Here is a 19,229-nt window from a genome sequence, read left to right as displayed (position 1 = left end):
ATTAGTCTGTGGAAGACTCATCCTTAAGGATTTTCTGTTTGAAATATCTGGCCATTTTTGGGCTCATTTTCAAAAGAGAAGGACGTCCATCTTTCGACATAAAATGGACGTCCTTCTCCCAGGGACGTCCAAATCGGTATAATCGAAACCCGATTTAGGATGTCTCCAACTGCACTCCGTCACAAGGACAGCCAAAGTTCAAGGGGGCATGTTGGAGGCGTAGCGAAGGTAGGACTTGGGCGTGCCTAACACTTGGATGTCCTTGACCCATAATCGAAAAAAACAAGGATGTCCCTGACGAACACTTGGACGTTTTCACCCGGACCTGTTTTCCTTAAGACCAAGGCACAAAAAGGTGCCCAAAATGACCACATGACCACCGGAGAGAATCGGGGATGACCTCCTGTTACTCCCCCAGTGGTCACTAACCCCCTCCCACCCTAAAAGAAAATCTTTAAAAATATGTTGTGCCAGCCTCAGACGTCATACTCGGGTCCATGACAGCGCATGCAGGTCCCTGGAGCAGTTTTAGTGGGTACTGCAGTGCACTTCAGACAGGCGGACCCAGGCCCATACCTCCCCTACCTGTTACATTTGTGGAGGGAACAGCGAGCTCTCCAAAACCTACCACAAACCCACTGTATCCATATATAGGTGCCCCCCAAATTTGAAAGATGTCCTGTTGTATTTAAATGTAAGTTATTTAAAACAGGAGGAAAAAGACCTCAGCAGTCAATGACCAGCTTATATGTGTGTTCACTTAAGAAATTTCTTCCAACCTTGCTTATCAGCTGCCTTTATTAACTCTTTTATGCATAGGTCTTAAAAATACTTTTTAAATACTTTTTATTTTCGCTTTAATATTGCCATAAGTTTTCATATTTTCACTTTAATGCTGCACCTGTTTACATGTATATTGATATATTGTGAACCAAACTGAACACTTTTAAAACCACCATGAGCACTTACCTTGCATGGCATTCCCAACAGAGGCCAGTCGTTTCAATACGGCTTCTTCAAGGGATGGCCAATCTCACTGTATTTGAGAGAATGAGAGCAAACACGTAACCCTGAATTGTGAGCACAATATGCTTTGAATATTTAACTGTAAATTTGAAATAATCTTCACATGTGGTGTCTGGGGAATACTTGCAATGTAGTATTGATAAACAGGCTTATTCTCTCATAATTTACTAGAAGTGAGATCTTTGCTAGGAAAGCAGCCTTCAAACTCAGAGTACATCAGTCCCATCAACTGGCTTATATAAATTAAATTTTTACTCTCCCAAAGAGCTGAGCATGGGAGACCAGTTAGCCTCCAGACATACTGATGACTTGAATTCAGGACAGAAGTATAATAATCACTTGTGATAAATGAGAAACAATACCTTTGACAGATGTTTCGAAAAGTAGAGCTGTACAGCTACATAGCAAATTTATTTTGGCATAACAAATGCCTGAAAACAAGTTTACTAGTGAAAAGCAAACCTCCTGTTATCTTACAGTGGCTCATTAACTTTTTAACTTGGCAAACCATATATTCTTAATACTGTATTGTTAACTTATCACCACAGATAGTATAATCTTCTGCTTTATAACTGTATTTGCAAAACAGATTACTTCTAACTCTGATTATGTAAATGGTTTCAGGAATTTGAATTTCCATTAAGCTGGGACTCAAGATGGTGAAAATTCCTATCTAATAAGAATCGGCAGGTGCTATAGAAGCACACAGCTGATGATTTGCAAAGCTGCTGCTTTGAAGTGGGGGAATGGAGAGGATGATGGACCTCAATAAAGATGATCTGCCTCTCATGGCCAACACGGGCCATATGCTTGTGAAGCATTATGTTCTGGATTTGGATGCCAGTTTTGAAAATCGGATCATTGCAGGTACCATTGTGCTCTTCTTGGTGACTGGAGACAAATTTAAGGAGACTGGCAGAGGTGCTGGAGAAGAGTGCTGTTCACAATCAGATGATGCCTGCCGTGATGGGACATCTGAAGCCTGTCATGACCTTCATGCAACAATTTTAAGAGCTCATATGTCAAACACTGGACATAAAGATTTTGCTGTCTCTGATCAAGGTGAAGAAGAATGTTTCCATGAAAGTGGTCACCATGGCAATAGTGAAGAGCCTTCTGGGATTTCTAGTTCTAAGAGTAGCTGTGACACAGAGCATCATGGGAGAGAGGATTTTGTGCTGGTGTTGGATTGCTGTGATTTATCTGTGTTAAAGGTCGAGGAAGTGGATGTTACTGCTGTGCCAGGCATTGAAAAATATGCAAAGTCTGTTGGGCTGATTGATGCTTCTGAGAGGCTGAGGAACCTCAGGAATCAAATTGTTAGTGAACTTGTGAGTTTATCTGCAGACTGCTGGCGGGAACAGCTATCCTGTTATGCTCAATGCAGCCAAGCACCTGGATGTGGGGAACTTCTGTTTGCCACTGGTCCTTGGAGCTTGCGAATCAGGAAGGCTGGGGTTCAGACCCCCACAAATTTCCCTCATGCAATTAGGATCTGGTACAAAACAAAGCCAGAGGGAAGATCAGTAATGTGGACCACAGACCAGAGTAGCAGGTGAGTAAATCAACAGACACCTTACTCTTTGCTTGTTAATTTCAGATACACAGATATGAAAGGGGGGAGGGGAGGAGAGAGAGAATGTAACAGTGATGCATAAAATGTGTATAGTGATAGTATAGGGGTGCCTGGTATTTCTGTTATTCCTTTTATTTCCTTTTCTGGACCATGGTAAAACAGATACATTTTTTATTGCATGGTGAACCCTTATCAGGACCACATCCCTTAACCCTGGATTGGAGGATCATATTTGGTAAGTCTGCATGCATTGAAGTAGAAGTTTGAATGGCAGCTGATGTTTAGAAGACACAATCTAGGCATAGTTTTGCGTTTTAACTCCATTTATCTGGTAGTGGAAAAAGAGTACACAGTGTTTGATGGAATATTTTCAGCATAAAGTATTGAATATTTTAGAGCTTCTGGTTCAATTTTAGCTTGAAAAGCAAATCAAGACAAATGCTTATTTGTAAAATTGAACAGAGCTGGTCATAAACTGAACATGTTTTCCACAATGTGCTTGCTTGAGTGTCTTTTTATAACAGTGGCATCCCAGCAACAGACACATCTCAGAACTGCAATATATATATATGTTGGAAACATATGTTAGTGATGTTTCTGCAGTAGATCCCATTTCTGGGTCAGGGGTGCCCCTAACCCCAGATTCAGTGCCCATAACTGGCCAAAGTCAGACATTATTTTTTTTAAAGTGTTATCATTAAATGTTTTAATGATTTCTATTTATGCCAAATATTGTATTCATTTAAGGGAACTTTTGAGATTTATATAGCCTAAATGGTCTAAACGCTTGGGGTGATATAAGATTTCTTTCTTCAAGCAACAGCTCAAATGGGCTTTCACATATCCAAAGTTGAGAGTCATTACAACCCACTAGGAACTTCTAGATACTGCAAAAAAGAATTGTTCAATACTTTTGGCTCAAAGATTGTTGGAACACCTAGAGAAGGTCAAAAAGCAGAAAGGAGGCAGTGGGTTTGTACAGTAAAACTCAGATTTACATAGAGCGTCGAGATGGGAATTGAGCATGGACATCTCAATTCTGGCAGTATTTTACAGAAGAGTCTGCTCAGTGTGCAGTATTTTGTAAAATTTATAAAAGGAAATTCAGGAGAGTACTGTATGTGTATTGGCCAGCACACATAGCAGGAGAAGCCATTTTGCAAATGTACACATGCACAAGAGCAGTGGCATCATCTTGGTATTTTCGATGTTTAACTTCCAGCACTTACACATGTAGCCAGTCTCATTTTACAAACCAACACCCCCCTCTTCCAGTGCCTTCTGTTAATTAGTTGAGGATACAATTTGTTTTTTTGAGTACAGAAACAAACAACGAGTATTTAAAGAGAATGACTCCTTTACTCCCTAGCGTAAAGCCCTGGGCAGAATGAGTACTTTTTAAAAATACTTGCATGTCTCTGAACTTGTGCAAAACCCAAAACGAAAATGTTTTAACAAAGGCATGTATTCCTTATGTAAGATAAGGAATACTTTCCTTATCTTATATAGGGAATACATCCTTGAAATCTCTGTGTCCTGCTGATCCTCACATGTAAATAATGGCTTTCTGAAATCACCATGTACATATGTGTACAATCTACTTTTGTAAATGCTGTTATTTACAGGTGAAGATATTTTTAAAGTAGAGGCCTAAATATAAAAGTAGTTTAAAAATTCCAAAGTAGTTGAAATGATACCCTTATTAAACTAACAATTTTATTCAGATGCAAGCTTTCGGGATTTCTAAGGGTCATGCCTCAGGATCCTGACCCCTCACAAAACTGACTTGATCTAGATCTGCTGTTGCTGCCACCACAGCCTTCATCCACAGCAAGTCTCTCAGGGTTGAGCCTGCCACTAGGCAGACTATGTGTCCACCTAGGAGTAGCAGAATTTTGGGAGAGTGGGGTCGGCAGCATGGCTCTGATTCATGAAAGCCTTCCTCCTTCTAGGCCTGCCACACCCTGTGTCTTCTCATTTTGGCCCCGAGTTAGATGAGTGAACCCTGCACAGGCCCTTTAAGTAGAGGCCTGCATTCTAGTGCAGCCATGTTTCCCCCTCCCCTCCCCCCGACAGACTTCCTGTTGGAACAGGGCGGGAAATGGCAACACTTCTTCATGGGCCTGTGTTTACAGGGTCCATGCAACACTCGCTTATCTAACTCTGGGCCAGCATGCGAGGATGTCAGGGATGGCAGTGACCTAGAAGTAGAGAGGGGTGATGTAGATCCTGGACATGGGGTTGGGGGTAGGGTAGGTAGGATAGGAAAGGAGAGATGAAATACTGGGCAATTGTCTGGAGGAGTTAGAGATGAAGAGAAGATGCTAGCAACCTGGTTGGGAGGAGGATAGAAAAGGAAAGGGGAGATGCTGGCCATAGGGGGTGGTAGTAGAGAGGGGAAGGAGAGATCCTAGCAACCTAGGGGTGTAGGGAGGGGAAGGGGGAGATGCTGAACTCTGTGTGTGGGTGGGTGGGTAGACCATTGCGCTGTCTTTGAGGGTGCACATGGTTGAAGGTTCACCTAGAGTGTTCAGTGCCTTTGGGCCTGACCCGAAGCCATCATCATCACTGTGAGCCTGAATGTCCTCTCTTAATGTTGTGCTAGTATTTGCATATCATTAAAAGCATACATTCAGGCTCACACTGATGATACTGGAAGAAAATGGCCATGGTTGCGGTGCCAAGGACAGAGGAAGATCAAGGTGGTTGTAAGCTGTGCAGGGGCGTATCTGAGGTTCGGCGGTGGGGGGGGGGGCAGGGCTAGAGTGAGGGGGCACATTATAACCCCCCCCACCGCTGCCCTCCGCCGCCGTCGTCATCGTCAACCCTCCCCCCTACCGCCATTAACCCTCCCCCGCCTACCGCCAACCCTTTCCCCCGCCTACCGCCGTCACCTACTCCCAAGGTCCGCTCCTGCCGGTTTTTTAAACTATTACTTCAGCTGGCGGGGGACCCCAACCCCCGCCAGCCCAGCCGAGGTCTTCTTTAACTTCTTCATCCTCGTGCTGTTAAAGCTGCATGATGCATCCTTCCAGTTGGACGGAGTTTGACGTCGCAGCACGTGCTGCAACGTCAAACTCCGTCCAACTGGAAGGATGCATCATGCAGCTTTAACAGCATGAGGATGAAGAAGTTAAAGAAGACCTCGGCTGGGCTGGTGGGGGTTGGGGTCCCCCGTCAGCTGAAGTAATAGTTTAAAAAGCCGGCAGGAGCGGACCTCGGGGTAGGTGACGGCGGTAGGCGGGGGAGAGTTAACGGCGGTAGGGGGGTCCAGGGCGAAATCTGCGGGGGCCCAGGCCCCTGTGGCCCCACGCAGATACGCCCCTGAAGCTGTGTACAGTTAAATAGTTTCTGCTAGGCAGGGGGCCTAATTTTAGGTGCTAGGGGTCTGGGTCTGTCTTGCAGGCTGTGGTTTTCCCATCCTGAGGATAGCTGGAGCCAGTTACCTTCTAAATTGATTTAGCTGAGATCCATGTTTAACTCATTAGTGCCCAATGTTCCCATATTTGTTCCCACATATGGGAACATTGGGCACTAACAAAAGCTTTCTCCGAGGACAAGCAGGCTGCTTGTTCTCACATGTGGGTCGACATCCGCGTCGGCCCAAGAATCGGCATTTTGGAAGCAAAAAAATTAAAAGTTTTGCCAGAGTCTTCTGGTGCATGTGCAGCGCGCACTGCGCATGCACGGACTGATTTCCCGCCCACCGCGTGAGTGTGTCCCTTCAGTTTTTCTTCCTTCGCGTTGAGGTGTGGCAGCGTTCATTTCTGCTCCTCTTCAGGCTGAGGAAGAGTCTTCACTCGTTGCGAGTTCATTCGCTTCCTTTTCTTTTCTTATTTTTTCTTTTAAGATTTAAAAAAAAAAAAAGGTTCCCGTAGTTTCCTTTAGTTTTTTTCACCTATTTTAAGTTTTCTTTCTTTTTCGTCGCGGTCGGCCTTTAGGCCGCGCGGTTGGGTCTCCCCTTTTCTCTTTGCGCCTTTTTCTGTTTTTAGGCACAGTCGCGTCTTTTGATTTTGCCGAAGCCATTTTTCCTTCCATGTCATCGAAGACACCCAGCGGCTTCAAGCGTTGTACTTGGTGCAACTGGACGATCTCAGGTACCGATACCCACGCTTGATGTATCCAGTGCCTTGGGCCCGATCATAGCCCAGCCACTTGTAGTCTGTGTCTTCGTATGAAGAAACGGACCCAAGCATCTTGAGAGGCCCAGCAAGAAAAGCTTTTTGGGGCTCAGTAGGTCCTTCAATGTTGACATCGGTACCGAGGTCGGTGGCATCGACGTTGGGGAGAGAGGTAATGGCTGCTATGAGACCAACTCGTGCTGGGAGCAGTGAGGCATCGAGTGGGTCTCCACCTGCCTCGAGGCCTCCTGTTATGCAGGCCCCCCGGGACCGGCCTTTGTCGGACCTGGCCCTGAGGAGGCATGAGGATTCCACGCCCTCCTCATCGGTACCGAGGAGTCTCGATGACGGGCGTCAAGCGAAGGCTAAGAAGCACCGTCATTGTTCTCCTTCGACGTACGGTACCGGGAGCTCTGGGACGTCGAGAGAGTCAGCACCCGAGAAGCATTGGCACCAAGAGGATCGCTCCCCCTCGATACAGGAGGTGTCGATGCGTCGGTCTTCTGGCAGCCCGATGCCTGCTCCTGAGCCTCCACAGATTCTGACACTGCCTATCCCACCGACCCCCGCAGCCTTCTCGGATGGCGTCTCTTGACGAGCGCATCCGGGCCTTGTTTCCAGAGCTTCTGGAGGGACTGCTACGTCAGTCAGCTTCGGTGTCGGCGGTGCTTGCGCCTTCTGTACCATCTGCTGTAGCGGTGTCTGGCTCTTTACCTGTGGTGAGGTCACTGACCGTGATGCCGCCTGCCACCCAGGTCGATTCCCCTTCGACATCGGTGAAGGGAGCTTCGCCACAGTCGGACAGGGCATCGACCTCTCAACATCGCCATAGAGGACATCGTTCCTCGGCGTCGAGGCAGGTCCATTGTCGAAGTACTTTAACTCAGCTGAGCAGGAGCGTTCATGGGAGTCAGATGAGGATACCAGGTACTTCTCTTCTGATGAGTCCTTTGGGATTCCCTCTGATCCTTCCCCTCCGCTAGAAAGGAGACTGTCTCCACCGGAGAGTCTGTCGTTTTCCTCTTTTGTCCAGGAAATGGCTACGGCTATTCCCTTCCCTGTGGAGGTTGAGGATGAGCCCAGGACTGAGATGCTTGAGGTCTTGGATTATTCTTCTCCACCTAAAGAAGCTGTGACAGTTCCTCTGCATAAGGTACTGAAGGAAGTCCTTATTCAAAACTGGTCAGCCCCTCTGTCTGGCCCCGTGGTCCCGAAAAAATCTGAATCCCAGTATCGGATCCACGGTGATCCTGGGTTGATGAGGTCTCAGTTACCCCACAATTCCATGGTGGTGGACTCCGCCCTCAAGAGAGCCAGGAGTACTAGAGACTATGCTTCGGCGCCCCCAGGCAGTGAAGCTAGGACTCTTGATTCTTTTGGGAGGAAGACATATATCAGGCCACTATGCTCGCTGCCAAGATCCAGTCATACCAGCTCTTCACGAACGTACACTTGCAGGACTCGATACGTCAATTGTCCAGCTTGGTTAATGCACTCCCTACAGAGCTGGCCAAGCCTTTTTGCCAGGTGGTCAAGCAGCAGAAGGCATGTCGCAAGTTCCTGGCCAGGGATACTTTTGAAACTTTTGACGTGACATCCAGAATCGCTGCTCAAGGTATAGTGATGCGCAGACTGTTATGGCTGCGTGTCTCTGAACTGGATCATTCTGTCCAGCAGCGGATGGCGGATGTTCCTTGCCGGGGGGGGGGGGGGGGGGGGGGGACAATCGTTTTGGAGAAAAAGTAGAGGATCTGGTTGATCAAATCAAGAAGCATATGATGCTATGGATTCTCTCTCCCACCGGGCGCCTTCTGCTACTGCCTCCTCATCTAGGAGGTTTTTTGGAGGGAGGAGGAATGCCCCCTCTACTAGGCGTAGGTACACTCCTTGGCAGCCTGCCCAGGCTCAACCCCAGCGTGCTCGTTCTCGTCAACAGCGTGCTACTAAGGCCCGTTCTGCTCCCCAGCAAAAGCAAGGGACGGGCTTTTGACTGGCTCCAGTTCAGCATAGACTCAGTAAAAGTGTCCATTCTGGACGACTTACCGGTAGGGGGGAGGTTGATGTTTTTTCACCAAAGGTGGCCTCTCATAACCTCCGATCGGTGGGTTCTTCATATAGTCCGGTTAGGATTACACTCTCAATCTGGAATCCAAACCTCCAAATTGCCCACCGGGAGCTCAGTCTTACAGTTCCCAGCACAAGCAGGTACTTGCAGAGGAACTCTCCGCCCTTCTAAAGGCCAGTGCGGTCGAACCCGTTCCACCAGGGGAAGAAAGGCTGGGATTCTATTCCAGGCACTTCCTTGTGCAAAAGAAAACAGAGGGAATGTGTCCCATTCTAGATGGTTTCCCTGGGCACCCTTCTTCCCATGATTCAAGAAAACGATTGGCTATGCTCTCTGGACTTAAAGGATGCTTACACGCACATCTCGATCCTTCCAGCTCACAGGAAGTATCTTCGATTTCGGCTGGGAACTCAGCACTTTCAGTACTGTGTGCTGCCTTTTGGTCTGGTGTCGGCACCCAGAGTATTCACAAAGTGCCTAGCGGTAGTAGCAGTGTCGCTATGCAGACTGGGAGTTCATGTGTTCCCTTATCTCGACGATTGGCTGGTGAAGAGCACCTCGAAGGCAGGCGCTCAGCAGTTCATGCGAATGACTATTCAGGTGCTAGAACTACTGGGGTTTGTGATCAATTACCCCAAGTCCCATCTCACTCCATTCCAAAAGTTGGAATTCATTGGAGCCCTGTTGAACACAAAGACAGTTTGAGCTTATCTTCCCGAGACAAGGGCAGACAACCTTCTGTCCCTGGTGTCCATAGCTCGAGCGTCTCAACAGGTCACGGCTCGGCAGATGTTGAGGCTTCTGGGCCACATGGCCTCCACAGTTCATGTGACTCCCATGGCACACCTACGTATGAGATCAGCTGAATGGACCGTAGCTTCCCAGTGGTACCAAGCTGTGGGGAGCCTAGAGGATGTAATCCAACTGTCCACCGACTTTCGGAATTCTCTGCAATGGTGGACGATTCGATTCAATTTGACCTTGGGACGTCCATTCCAAATTCCTCAGCCACAAAATGTGCTGACTATGGATGCATCCCTCCTGGGGTGGGGAGCTCATGTAGATGGGCTTCACACTCAAGGAGCCTGGTCCTTTCAGGAAAAAGGTCTTCAGAACAATCTCCTGGAATTGCGAGCGATCTGGAATGCTCTAAAGGCTTTCAGAGACCGACTGTCCGACCAAATCATTTTGATTCAGACAGACAATCAGGTTGCCATGTATTACACCAACAAGCAGGGGGGCACCGGATCTTGCCCTCTGTGTCAGGAAGCCGTCCAGATGTGGCTTTGGGTGTGCCTTCACGGCATGTTTTTCCAAGCCACTTATCTGGCAGGCGTAAACAACAGTCTGGCCAACAGGTTGAGCAGGATAATGCAACCTCACAAGTGGTCACTGAACATGGGCGTAATCCACAAGATCTTCCGAGCGTGGGGCTCCCCCTCGGTGGATCTTTTGCCACTCAGATCAATCACAAGGTCCCTCAGTTCTGTTCCAGGCTTCAGGCCCACAACAGACTAGCGTCAGATGCCTTTCTCCTACATTGGGGGACAGGCCTTCTGTATGCGTATCCTCCCTTACCTCTAGTAGGGAAGACTTTGCTGAAACTCAAGCAGGACTGCGGAACCATGATTCTGATTGCACCCTTCTGGCCGCGTCAGATTTGGTTCCCTCTTCTTCTGGAGTTGTCCTCCGAAGAACCATGGAGATTGGAGTGTTTTCCAACTCTTATCACTCAGAACGAGGGGTTGCTTCTACATCCCAACCTCCAGTCTCTAGTTCTCGCGGCCTGGATGTTGAGAGCTTAGAATTTGCCTCAGGTCTTTCAGAGGGTGTCTCCCGAGTCTTGCTTGCTTCCAGAAAAGATTCCACAAAGAGGTGTTACTCTTTCAAATGGAGGAGGCTTGCCATCTGGTGTGACAGCAAGGCCCTAGATCCTCTTTCTTGTCCTACACAGACCCTGCTTGAATACCTTCTGCACTTGTCAGAGTCCGGTCTCAAGACCAACTCCGTAAGGGTTCACCTTAGTGCAATTAGTGTTTATCTTCACTGTGTAGAGGGTAAGCCTATCTCTGGACAGCCTTTAGTTGTTCGCTTCATGAGAAGTTTGCTTTTGTCAAAGCCCCCGGTCAAGCCTCCACTAGTGTCATGCAATCTCAACGTCGTTCTAACCCAGCTGATGAAAGCTCCTTTTGAGCCACTGAATTCCTGCCATCTGAAGTATTTGACCTGGAAGGTCGTTTTCTTGGTGGCTGTTACTTCAGCTCGTAGAGTCAGTGAGCTTCAGGCCTTGGTAGTGCATGCACCTTATATTAAGTTCCTTCACAACAGAGTAGTCCTCCGCATGCACCCTAAGTTCTTGCCTAAGGTGGTATCGGAGTTCCATCTGAACCAGTCTATCGATTTGCCAACATTTTTCCCCGTCCTCATACCCACCCTGGCGAAAGAAGCTTACATACATTGGACTGTAAGAGAGCATTGGCTTTTGACATGGAGCGGACAAAGCCCTTCAGACAGTCCGCCCAGTTGTTTGTTTCTTTCGATCCTATCAGGAGGGAAGTCGCCATCAGAAAACACACAATCTCAAATTGGCTAGCAAATTGCATTTCCTTCACTTATGCCCAAGCTGGGCTTACTCTAGAGGGTCATGTCACGGCTCATAATGTTAGAGCCATGGCAGCGTCAGTGGCTCACTTAAAGTCAGCCTCCATTGAGGAGATTTGCAAGGCTGCAACATGGTCATCAGTCCACACATTCACATCTCACTACTGCCTTCAGCAGGATACCCAACGCGACAGTCAGTTTGGGCAGTCGGTGCTGCAGAATCTGTTCGGGGTTTAGAATCCAACTCCACCCCCCTAGACCCTTTTTTGTTCTGTTCCAGGCTGCGCTCTTAGTTAGTTGTTTATGGTTTCAGGTCAATCTAAGTTTTGTCCTCACTGTTGCGAGGCCCAATTGACCAATGTTCATTGTTTTGAGTGAGCCTGGGTGCTAGGGATATCCCACATGTGAGAACAAGCAACCTGCTTGTCCTTGGAGAAAGCGAAGATACTTACCTGTAGCAGGTATTCTCCGAGGGCAGCAGGCTGATTGTTCTCACAAACCCGCCCACCTCCCCTTTGGAGTTGTTACTATATGCTTTTTGATTTAACTGAAGGGCACGCTCATGCGGCGGGCAGGAAATCAGTCCTCGTATGCGCGTTGCATTCGCACCAGAAGATTCTGGCAAAACTTTTAATTTTTTTGCTTGCAAAATGCCGATTCCTGGGCCGACGCGGACGTCTACCCACATGGGAGTACAATCAGCCTGCTGTCCTCGGAGAGTACCTGCTACAGGTAAGTATTTTTGCTGTTTACCAGGAAAGTGAAAAGGCCTCTGGGATTAACATTTTGCTGCCTCCTTTCATATTGTGCCTCAGAGAAACCCCTTTTAAATTGTGTATCTATAATTGCAAGTGGTCAACATATTCTCTCTATACTGTCTTCTGTTCTGGTGTGTCTGTAATTTATTTTTTTTTATTGCTAATCATAGTGTTTGTTGAATTTAAGTGAATTTCCGTGAGGGTTTGCTCTGGGAAGTATAGTTTGACTGTGGCATCTGTTTTTCACTGAAGTCCTGCTGTTAGCCAGTTTTACTGCTTTGTTGTCTGAGGATTTAGAAAGGTCAAACAACTTGTCAGTATTATGCTACTTTTAGTAAGGGAGCTCTACCTGGCCCAAAACCCCCTTCGGGCTCATCCTTCTCTCCTCCTAGCTATTAGATTAAGCGGTCATAATCTGATGCAATTTTTACCTTAACTGTTTTTCAGAGTGCATTCACAGACACCTGACTAATGTGTGCATTTTAGAGCAGTACTATAGTTGAAGTTTGCTTTAGACAATTCAGTGGATGGTTACAATGACAAAATCATTAACATAGTAGATGATGGCAGATAAATATCTGTATGGTCTATCCAGTCTGGAAAGAACAACAAATACATCAAATTATAAAACATAGAGAATTAAAAAAAAATATATATATATAAAAATGTATAAAACATCAATATGAATGCTAATGTACATGTAAAACATAGACATGAATAAAGAAATATAAATAAATAAATATAGAGAGTCTATTGAAAGAACATTTAAAATATTTTTGGAATTATAATAAATAATTATAACATAAAAATGCACATAGATATATATATATAAAAATATATATAAATCAATATATCAAATAATTTAAAAAATATGTATGAAAAACTTGTACATTATACATTAAACATTAAAAATGTATAATGTAAAGTTTTTGATATACATATTTTTTTAAATTATTTGATATATTGATTAATATATATTTTTATATATATCTATGTGCATTTTTGTTATAATTATTAAATATTTTTAAATGTTCATTCAATAGACTCTCTATATTTATTTATTTATATTTCTTTATTCATGTCTATGTTTTACATGTACATTAGCATTCATATTGATGTTTTATACATTTATATATATATATATATATATATTTTTTTTTTAATTCTCTATGTTTTATAATTTGATATATTTGTTGTTCATTTTAGCCCCTGACGCAGCCCTATTGTTGGGCGAAACATGGCCTGTGTCGGGCAATTGCTTCATATACGATATCTTCAATAAAGCTTTTTTGGATATTATACTGATCTGCTGGTTTGTTTTCCATGTTGGATTTTGCAGATCGTCTGCCTTGTTGTTTTCTGGTCTATCCAGTCTGCCCAACAAGATAACCTCATAGCTTAAGAGCAGTTGCATCCAGGTTAATTCACTACATACAGTGGGGGAAATAAGTATTTGATCCCTTGCTGATTTTGTAAGTTTGCCCACTGACAAAGACATGAGCAGCCCATAATTGAAGGGTAGGTTATTGGTAACAGTGAGAGATAGCACATCACAAATTAAATCCGGAAAATCACATTGTGGAAAGTATATGAATTTATTTGCATTCTGCAGAGGGAAATAAGTATTTGATCCCCCACCAACCAGTAAGAGATCTGGCCCCTACAGACCAGGTAGATGCTCCAAATCAACTCGTTACCTGCATGACAGACAGCTGTCGGCAATGGTCACCTGTATGAAAGACACCTGTCCACAGACTCAGTGAATCAGTCAGACTCTAACCTCTACAAAATGGCCAAGAGCAAGGAGCTGTCTAAGGATGTCAGGGACAAGATCATACACCTGCACAAGGCTGGAATGGGCTACAAAACCATCAGTAAGACGCTGGGCGAGAAGGAGACAACTGTTGGTGCCATAGTAAGAAAATGGAAGAAGTACAAAATGACTGTCAATCGACAAAGATCTGGGGCTCCACGCAAAATCTCACCTCGTGGGGTATCCTTGATCATGAGGAAGGTTAGAAATCAGCCTACAACTACAAGGGGGGAACTTGTCAATGATCTCAAGGCAGCTGGGACCACTGTCACCACGAAAACCATTGGTAACACATTACGACATAACGGATTGCAATCCTGCAGTGCCCGCAAGGTCCCCCTGCTCCGGAAGGCACATGTGACGGCCCGTCTGAAGTTTGCCAGTGAACACCTGGATGATGCCGAGAGTGATTGGGAGAAGGTGCTGTGGTCAGATGAGACAAAAATTGAGCTCTTTGGCATGAACTCAACTCGCCGTGTTTGGAGGAAGAGAAATGCTGCCTATGACCCAAAGAACACCGTCCCCACTGTCAAGCATGGAGGCGGAAATGTTATGTTTTGGGGGTGTTTCTCTGCTAAGGGCACAGGACTACTTCACCGCATCAATGGGAGAATGGATGGGGCCATGTACCGTACAATTCTGAGTGACAACCTCCTTCCCTCCGCCAGGGCCTTAAAAATGGGTCGTGGCTGGGTCTTCCAGCACGACAATGACCCAAAACATACAGCCAAGGCAACAAAGGAGTGGCTCAGGAAGAAGCACATTAGGGTCATGGAGTGGCCTAGCCAGTCACCAGACCTTAATCCCATTGAAAACTTATGGAGGGAGCTGAAGCTGCGAGTTGCCAAGCGACAGCCCAGAACTCTTAATGATTTAGAGATGATCTGCAAAGAGGAGTGGACCAAAATTCCTCCTGACATGTGTGCAAACCTCATCATCAACTACAGAAGACGTCTGACCGCTGTGCTTGCCAACAAGGGTTTTGCCACCAAGTATTAGGTCTTGTTTGCCAGAGGGATCAAATACTTATTTCCCTCTGCAGAATGCAAATAAATTCATATACTTTCCACAATGTGATTTTCCGGATTTAATTTGTGATGTGCTATCTCTCACTGTTACCAATAACCTACCCTTCAATTATGGGCTGCTCATGTCTTTGTCAGTGGGCAAACTTACAAAATCAGCAAGGGATCAAATACTTATTTCCCCCACTGTATATTATATTTGTTTTACAAAGCCAATGTTATAACAATATTTATTGTACTTTATAATCTGTTTATGTCATTTTTAATATGTATCATTCATTTAATTGTTTGTTGTGTAAGCCACATTGAACCTGAGTCACTCTTGGGCTAATGTGGGGTAAAAATGTTATAAATAATAATAATATTAAATAAAATCTTTCTAACCATATAACATCCGTTTACCTAAGAAGGTAGTAAGTGGGAATGTCTTTGGAAAGAAAATACTAGTGAAAGTTAAGAGGAGATACACAAATGAGAAGGATATAATTCTTGTCCTGGATGTGTTACTCTATTTATCCAGAGGATTGCAGGAGAGAAGGAGAGCCACAACTCTGATACTATCTGGGGAATTTCAGAAACCTAATAAATCCCTTGGAGTAACCTGAAAAGAGTTTGTGGAGTTAAGGGATGCCTCTGCAAGCCTATGCACTGTTTTGGATTTAATTGATGGACAAGTAGGCTGCCTATGGAAAGTCTGTAGGCCTAGTTTCCTGGTGGAACATAGACCAAGTCTGGGGGAAGCTGCAGGCAACAGTCTTTTAGGGCTGATTTCCCTTCTCCCCTTGGGAAGACACTTAGGGTTTGAATTCTCTTACCAGTGGGTTTAGCACTAGGGGTCCCTGGTGACTTTTCATCCTTGATGGGTCTGACATCTCACTGTCTCTCTATCTTTGGAGAGCAACAGAAAGGCAGTGAAGTTTACAAAAATAAATCCCCCAAAGGGCTTTCAGCACAGCCTCTTCCCAGAGTGCCTCCTGGTCTGTCATGGTGCTGTGCTGGATTTGAACTTGGTCAGGGGTCTGACTCAATCACACTTCTCTATTTACTTCCAGTATGTCTGGGTAAAAGGGAGGTGATATGCTACAGGTAAGACATAGCAGTTCAACATGTCAGCTGGTGCATTTGGCCTGGCTTGGGAGCAGGCAGGCAAGCAAGATTCAGGCAGAGGTTTAGCACCCAGCCAGAAACAAAGCTGGATGGGTTCCCCAGTTTGAACTGTGGCCCATTCAGTTTGCTTGGAATAAGACCTGATCAGCACTCTGGTTTTGGTAGGTTTGGCAGCTTCACACCAAAAATACATAAGTAAAGTATTCAGGGCCTTTCTTCTTCCTCTTTCCCTCTGATAGACAAAGGAGGAAGCTTGTGGAGGCTACATATCTACCCTCAGGCATGGTTGAGCTTGCGCACTTCCAGTTCTCTACTGAGTTAATATTTCAGCAGTAATCTCAGTCATACTGTAGTTCTTCTCTCCTCTCCCCTCCCTCCAAGCTGGGGGAGTAGGGGCAGGAACAGCCTGCAGAACCTTCTCCTCTGTATATAGGTGAAGCGTCTCAGAGTGATTTTAAGGACACATCAGCCATCTTCATGCATTACAAGCCTAAAGCCTGAGAGGTAAAAGAAATATTTCTGGGTGGTCTTTTTTTTGCAGGGTCTTCAGGTTCCACCTTGAGCCTCTCTTAACCCTGAACTGTGTCTGTGCATGGAAGGAACCACAGGCATTCAAGGATGCCTTCTCCACTTGATTTGATAATTTCTGCCACCCATATAGCTGGGTTCCCCTCCTTCGTTCTTCTCGAGGTTGAGTACTAATTGCCAGTAGCCTATCTGCCTATATTTCCTTATCTTTAATCTATATCCCTTTTTGCTTCTACTTATTTACCTCTACTTGTTCTTTCCTGTCATTTAATTGTAGTTCCTTTCCTACTTTCCTTTCCTTAATTTTGGAATGTTAACCACTCAGACAGTGTATTCCAGGGAGGTATATCAAATATAGTATAAACTTGAAACGTGAGGCTTATCTTGGCAACGTTGAGGGTGTTACAGCATTCCACTGACTGGAGCGAGAGAAACAAGACATAACCAGTTCAGCAGACCATGGGAGATTGCTTCTTCAGAAAGGCAGCATCAAGTTTTCTATGATTAACAAGAGAATGAAGTGTGAGAAGCAGACAGATAGCAGTGTCCCTGACACAGCGGCACATTAGCCACAAAACACTGACAGTGTCAAAGATTAAAAGACTGCATGTGGAGGAAACTGCATAGATATATTGAAGAAAAAGACCAAAAAGATAAGTGAAAAAATGCACAGAATAATGGTATAATATTAAGACATGTGCCTTAAAAATTGAAAAACGTTCTCGAGGGTTATATAAAAAAAGGGGAGTTTTTTTTTCAGCTGATTGAAAAGAAAAGCAGCTGAAATATATTAGTAAATACGAGTGAAGCTACCTAATTCTTCTGCGGCTTTTTCTTACCCCATAAATGTTGTAGAAATCCCAGAAGATAGCAATAAAGGAGATGTATTAGCACTTGATGTATATTGTAGTAGTGTAATAGTTGTTGTTATTGTTGATTTAGACCACTGTCCTCTGTGTTTTGATACAGTGTTTTACTCCTCAGAATGAGGTAAGGCTTCAGTGGAGAGGTTGTTTGAGAGAATTCCTGGTGACTCTTTTCTAGAGTAGTGGTTCTCAAATTTGTCCTGGGGGAAATCCTATCCAGTTAGATTTCAGGATATCTGCACTGAATATTCATGAGATTGATTTGCATGCCCTACTTCCACTGCATTCAAATTTCTCTCATGCATATTCAGTGTGGATATCCAGAAAACCTATTGGCTGGCAGACAGGTTTGGGAACACTGTTCTAGAGCATTACCTTCTGGTATCTCTTGGATGGGCTCTGAAAGATGGTAGTCTATATGGGATCCTATATTCCTCAGTGATTGCACACCTCACCCTCACCCCCACCCCCACTCCTAACTGCTCTCTTCAGTTCATTCCACTTTTCTAATTTGATGTACAGGTTCTCACATAGGCGCTGCACGACCTGTCTGACTTACTCCCAGTGTTGGACAAGCGTTTTAGAGAATATTAGAATGTCATCTAAATACACCAGGACATGGTTCTGAAGCAGGTCCTGGAAGATGTCATTCATAAAATTTTGGAAAACTGCTGGGGTATTAGAGAGTCCAAACAGCAGCAGTTTCAGGAGCCATTGTGATGGAGCAGTAGCACAGGGCAGGAATGAGTCATGGTTTATTCCATCTCCTGAAGAGGCAACTAGACCACCAAGGCTTCCTAAAGTAGGCTTTGGGGGGGGGGGCTACGAATGGTCAGGGGGAATGTGGGGGTGGCGGAGAAGTGATCGTGTGGGGGGGGGGGGCTGCCGCCAGAAGGGTGGGCTTAGAGTGGGGGTTTTTTGGTTGGGTGTGGCAGAGAGAGTGGGGGGGGGGCAGTTATGGTTTCTGCCAAAAACGAGAGGCCAATTTTAGTTGTAGATTCTGTTTCGGCAGAAACACAAGATTCTGGGTTCGATCAGGCTCTATCAGGCTGTACATTACCTTGACACTTCAGCTCGTTTGATTCTCAGATGGTTTCATAACACTGGACCGTTGTATTTATTTATTTGTAGTTTTAGTTTTTAAGCACTGCCATTGAATTCATTATTTCACCTAAGTGACTGAATAGGTGGCTAAGTATAGCTTTTTATCTACCACCTAAACTCCATTATTATATTTTACAAATTAAATACCTTTTAGAATCTTTATACTGCCCAGTTCTTGGACAACTTCTGAACACATGCTACATGAAAGGCAGAAGTTACAATCCGTAGAATAAAAAGGATGGTCTTGTGGCAGTCACAGCTCAGGATTTCCGTGCTTGTTCAAATTCATGTCTTATTTTAGCATGACTTTTATTATTGTTAGCTTCCTTTGTTTCTTTAAAATAGTAACAAGGATGTTATCTTGGCATTGTGGTATTGTTTGAGAAAAGCTGAAATGCCAGGCTGCCCCATGGATAATCTGCAGTAAATGGAATTAATAGTAATTCAGTGACTTCTAAGTTTGATTTGTTTTTACTGTTTTGTTGCTGTTGTTGATAGTTTTGCAGATTTTAGGTGAATTTCTTGTACTTCTAGGGGCTAATTTACAGCTGGATGTCTGCGTGAAAAGTCCAACAAAGTGCCTGTTTTATAAAGGCCAGATCAACCTCTGCGTTCCAAAACTGGTAGGGTTCTATAACA

At 44.9% G+C, this 19,229-nt stretch overlaps 1 protein-coding gene across 2 annotated transcripts in view; it reads left to right on the top strand.

Annotated features, from left to right (window-relative positions):
* LOC115463279 (aminopeptidase O-like) overlaps nt 1–19,229 on the top strand; it is a 382,003-nt gene that overhangs the window by 24,920 nt on the left and 337,854 nt on the right. For both annotated transcript variants that reach the window (XM_030193650.1, XM_030193651.1), the window contains exon 2: nt 1,651–2,581. In XM_030193650.1, coding sequence (XP_030049510.1) covers nt 1,773–2,581 — 809 coding nt within the window. In that variant the 5' untranslated portion in view covers nt 1,651–1,772. The remainder of the gene's footprint in view (nt 1–1,650; nt 2,582–19,229) is intronic.

The sequence above is a fragment of the Microcaecilia unicolor genome, chromosome 2 (assembly GCF_901765095.1).
Source record: "Microcaecilia unicolor chromosome 2, aMicUni1.1, whole genome shotgun sequence".
In the NCBI taxonomy this organism is placed as follows: domain Eukaryota; kingdom Metazoa; phylum Chordata; class Amphibia; order Gymnophiona; family Siphonopidae; genus Microcaecilia; species Microcaecilia unicolor.
This window is presented reverse-complemented; position numbering and strand designations above follow the sequence as displayed.